This window comes from Camelina sativa, chromosome 11 (assembly GCF_030686135.1).
Source record: "Camelina sativa cultivar CO46 ecotype springtype chromosome 11, ASM3068613v1".
Lineage (NCBI taxonomy): Eukaryota > Viridiplantae > Streptophyta > Magnoliopsida > Brassicales > Brassicaceae > Camelina > Camelina sativa.
The window spans coordinates 35,294,136-35,299,427 of NC_141890.1; the positions used below are offsets into that span (position 1 = coordinate 35,294,136).

A 5,292-nucleotide genomic window follows, 5' to 3' on the forward strand; every position below is an offset into this window, starting at 1 on the left:
ATAAATTGACCCAAAGCTAAAGAGTTAACGTCAAACTAAAACCGATGCTAAAGTGAGAAGAACCGACGTTATTCTTTTGACGTTAAATATAACGTCACTTCTGCAAGTGTCGGGAAATTTTTTTACGTCACTGTTAAGTCGTTTAACAAAATGACGTTAAATTATTAACATCGGATTAGTACCGACGTTAAGTATATAAACAAATGACGTTACAATCCGTGTTTCTTGTAGTGGATACAGTTGAAAGAGTATATATGTAACTAAAAAAAACTAGATATTTAAATTTATTACCATCAGGAAATAATCTTATAACTATTTTGTTGAAAAAAAAACACTCGCCGTAGCCTAGGTCTAACCGGCTCCGATGGCTTCTTTAACACGGTAGCTGGGGTTTTCGTTTTTTTAGTCTTGTTGTTTCTTAATTTTCAGCTCTAGATGTTTTTGTTTTTTTCCAACCGCATCAGATCTGGTTTTTTAGATCTAGATTATGAATCTTAAACCTTCTCGCGTTCTGGGTTTCTGGTGCTTGTCTATGAAATTCCGTCAAGCTCAGCTTTGGATCTGGCCATCCTTTTTCACGGCAGAGGCAACCGTCAACCGGATCTATTCTGCCTTAGATGAAGAATCTCACTTTGTAGATCTAGATCTCCTTCCTTCTATTCTCTAGGTTTTGGATCTGTGTCACCGCCTCTGAGGCTTCTCATCTGAGTATCATAAAGAGGGTCGCACGGCATCTCTATTCGATTTTAATTTGTGGTAAAAGAGAATCTTGTATTTTTATCCGTTTGTGTGATTTTTTTGTCTCAGATCTGTTTTAAATTATCAAAGGTTTAGGTTTTATTTGTCTCTTTTTGAAGTTTTAGATCTCGATCCGGGAAGTAATAGACTAGATGTAATGTATTTTGCATGTTTATGTTTTTTCCCCTTTGTTTCACCTCTTTTGGTCTTAGTCTCTGAAAAGTGAGTTTATACTCACCGGTTTAGTTCTCTCGATGGATTGATATCCTTGCTAGCTCTTGTAATCCTTCTCGTTGTAGATCAATGAAATCAGATTGACGAAAAAAAAAACTATTTTGTTGAAGAGAAGAGGGACGAATGTAGTGAAGGAAAAAAAAAAAATTTAAGAGTTTTTCACTTTTTAACCCGAGATATTTTTAAGGAGTTGTTGCTTTTTGTGACAGGGAATCAACTTATCTGAATGAATTATCTTATTTGAATTATTGTAAACCGGCTTTCGTCATGTCTTATTTAAGATGACAATAAAACTTTTGGATATAACATTTTTAGTATTTTAATCTTGCTTTTGTCTTATAAAATTTTATACTTGATAATACTCTCAGACTGTAGTTTTTTATTAAATATTTCTCTAAACTAATAAACTTGTTTATACAAACTTATACATATGTGTTTTTTTCTTTTAATTCATCAGATTTTGTTAGAATCTCTTACTTATATGTACTAATATTGCTACCATTTCATAACGAAAATAAGCATATATATATATATATATATATATATATATTTACATTTAGCTGGCAAAGTTACAATAACATAAATATTTTGATCTCTGAAAATCGAAAAACCATCTAAGATTTTTATCATTAACCATATATTTCCGATTTAGAATTTTAGATTCACCTACTTGACATTGTTTTGCTATCTGTTGCCATACTTGTCAATTTACATGTTTTTCCTATGTCTAAAACTATTTTATCACGGACTCACAAGTAAAGTAAATCTTTTTCTTTTCATCTTTTCTGATTTTATGTTACAACTTACAATAAATTAAATCCTGGTGAATTTGAAACAACTTGAAACCATATGAATTAATTACATTTTTTTCCAACTTAATGCGATGTATTTTAACGTTTTCAAAACACGTGAAAATTGGTGGTCACGCTCCTATCATTTTCCACCTAATATCGTTGAGTGTAGAAATAAAAATAAAAATAAAAATCGGTGGATCTGATTTTATATATCACAATCATTTATATATAGAAAAAAAAAATGTAAACTCATTTCTTCGTTGACAAGAAGAAGAAGAAAGAAAAAAACAACTATTTCCATATTGAAGCGTGAAGCCTATATAATTAATGTATTTGGCTTCTCTCTTGCATGCATATACTATTGGCTGCAAGGATGGGAATTTCAAAACAACTACCTACAATTTCTTGTATCTCGTTTTTTTCCCTATATATCTCATTATATGCTACTATAACACCAACTTCTTCAGCATCCGTACAAGATGGTTTCATTGAGTGTCTCCAAAGAAACACAAATGTTGGTTTCCCAATTGAGAAAACGTTCTTCACTTCTGAAAGAAACGCTTCTAACTTCATTGAAGTCTTTGAATCAACGGCTCAAAACCAACGGTTCTTGACCAACTCAATGCCTAAACCGGGGTTCATATTTAAACCGGTTCACGAATCTCACGTCCAAGCTTCCATCATCTGTTCTAAGAAACTTGGAATACATTTCCTTGTTAGAAGCGGCGGTCACGATTACGAGGGCGTGTCTTATGTCTCACAGATCGAGACACCGTTTGTATTGATTGATTTGTCGAAATTGAGACAGATCAATGTTGACTTTGAAGACAATAGTGCTTGGGTTCAATCCGGTGCTACGATTGGTGAGCTTTACTACAGGTAATATAATTAAGTCGTTTGATTTTATATATTAAAGTTTTCTATACAAATATCACATTCCTAAATTATATAGTGACGTTTATAAGTTTGTATATTTTATTTGATTTCGAAATCTAATAAACATCTTGTGTTACACGTATCGAATCTAATAAACATCTAACAGAGTAACTTGTATTTGCAACAAGAGTGAACAATATTTCACTATTGAATCTTTGGTTTGTTGACTGTATAGAATTGCAGAAAAGAGCAAGATTCATGGATTCCCTGCAGGTGTGTTCCCGAGCTTAGGCATAGGTGGGCATATAACAGGCCGTGCATACGGTTCCTTGATGAGGAAGTACGGTCTTGCTGCAGATAATGTTCTTGACGCAAAGATCGTTGATGCTAATGGTAAATTACTCGACAGAGCCGCGATGGGGGAGGATCTGTTTTGGGCGATTAGAGGAGGCAGTGGAGGGAGTTTTGGGATAATCTTGTCATGGAAGATCAAACTTGTTCCTGTTCCTAAAACCCTAACCGTGTTCACGGTCACCAAAACATTGAAGCAAGAAGCAAGTTTCAAGATTCTTTCCAAGTGGCAACGAGTTGCGGACAAGCTTGTTGAAGAGCTCTTCTTACGAGTGTTCTTCAGTGTAGATGGAAAAAACGCAAACAAGACTGTGAAGATGGCTTACATAGGTCAGTTTCTTGGCAACAAAGGCACCTTGCTTGAGGTTATGAAGAAGGGTTTTCCAGAACTAGGGATAACTCAGAAGGATTGTATAGAAATGAGCTGGATAAAATCCATTGTTTACAACTCTGGATTCCCTACAAGCCCTCCTCCTCCTCTTGAGATTTTGCTTCAAGCGAAGTCACCGATCGGAAAAGTTTACTTCAAAGGGAAATCGGATTTCGCTAAAGAACCTATTCCTATTGTAGGGCTCCAAGGGATGATCAAGAAGTTGCTTGAAGAAGACGCAGCGTTAGTGATTTGGACTCCTTACGGTGGAAAGATGGATAAAATCCCTGAATCAGAGATCCCATTTCCGCATAGAAATGGAACCATCTTTATGATTCAATATTACAGGAGCTGGTCAGACAACGAGAAGAGACCAAACAGACGCATCAAATGGATCAGAGAGCTGTACAGTTACATGAAACCTTATGTCTCAAACAATGCAAGACAAGCTTATGTGAACTACAGAGATCTAGACCTGGGACAGAACAGAAACAACTCAAACTCTAACTTCGTAGAAGCTAAACTATGGGGAGCTAATTACTTTAAAGGCAATTTCAACAGATTGGTGAAGATTAAAACAAAGGTTGATCCAGATAACTTCTTCAGACACGAGCAGAGTATCCCAACTCTGCCCGTTCGATGCTAAGCACATGATAACCATATGGTCCATATCAATATAAAAATAAAGATAAGAACAGAACATTAACTAGAAGAATCAGATAATGATTATTCTGTATTTCAGAAAATGTTCTACCTAAGGATGCATGTGACAGTGTGACGTACGTTGTTTTATTTCAGTTTTCAAGTTTCGAAACATTGCTTCTTATGAGTCACTCAACTGGTTCTTTAGTATCCAATTCCTAGACGCAATCATTAATATAGTGCTTAAAGCTAGTTCTTGCTTTCAATCAAGTTGTTAAAAATCTATAATTTCTTTTCGACAGTTACAAGTTCTCACTTCAAAAAAAAAAAAAAAAAATCATTTATCAAGTTATTTTTATTCGTTTTAAAAATTCCAAATCATGGCATATCAAAGACATGCGAAAACATTTATAAGAATTGATTTGATCATTTATATTATTAAATTGTACTTCTCTTTTTGGTGAATGGTCTTCAGAAAACTCCAAAATTAAGGGTGTTTGAATTGGAGTAGTTACACCATGGATAATGTTTGGAGAAGTGATTGTCGAAACTGTGTGAGTGAGAACAAAATATAGAGAAATATCATATGGTGATTTATAAGGTTGGTAAACAAGTCTTTAAATCCTTTCGGACATAGCAAACCGGCCGTCGGATATGGTTGACCCCGTGGGCCATAAGTGGACGTGAGACCACTAAACGAAGTGTACCCATAGACCGAGAGTAGGCATGAGGTCCACTAAGCAAGGTGACGGTCGGGGCATTACAATAATTAATTATGTTTGTATGGATATGTTGTGAGATTAAATCAATTTCTATGAAAAGAATTAAGTATATACATATATGTGTGCACGCAGGGTGTTAAATTTAAGTTTCTTAACAATCGTTTTTTTTTTAAATACAAGAGAACTTTTTTTACACACCATGACACACAAACTCAAAGTACATAAACTAATAAAGTCAACGGCAATAGAAGATCTTGGTAATCAATGAAACTATTGACTTGTTGACTCTTATCATTGTTTCTACAGTTTTATCTCTGTTTTTTGAACATTTTTCTTGAGGATTTGTCGTTCAGATATTGCCTTCATGGATGATTCGTGATTCCCGCTGCTTGGTGTCCATCCTTGCTGTACTTGAATTGTATACTACAGATTCCATACAAAATCTTCTATCGAAAGCCTCTTGGTCTGACTTTCACAAACACAGTTGATAGCAAATTCTACTGTCATCCTCCACGACTCATAAGCATATGATCCTTTAACAGATGGATCTGCTAAGCTATTCAGT

The 5,292-nt window shown here is 34.7% G+C and overlaps 1 protein-coding gene across 1 annotated transcript; it reads left to right on the forward strand.

Moving 5' to 3' along the window:
• Positions 1 to 1,980: 1,980 nt before the first annotated feature.
• Positions 1,981 to 4,196, forward strand: LOC104725002 (berberine bridge enzyme-like 25). Its single transcript, XM_010443592.2, has 2 exons — positions 1,981 to 2,645; positions 2,878 to 4,196. Exons 1-2 carry the CDS (start codon positions 2,116 to 2,118, stop codon positions 4,007 to 4,009), a joined length of 1,662 nt encoding a protein of 553 aa, XP_010441894.1. The 5' UTR covers positions 1,981 to 2,115; the 3' UTR covers positions 4,010 to 4,196.
• The last annotated feature ends 1,096 nt before the right edge of the window (positions 4,197 to 5,292 follow it).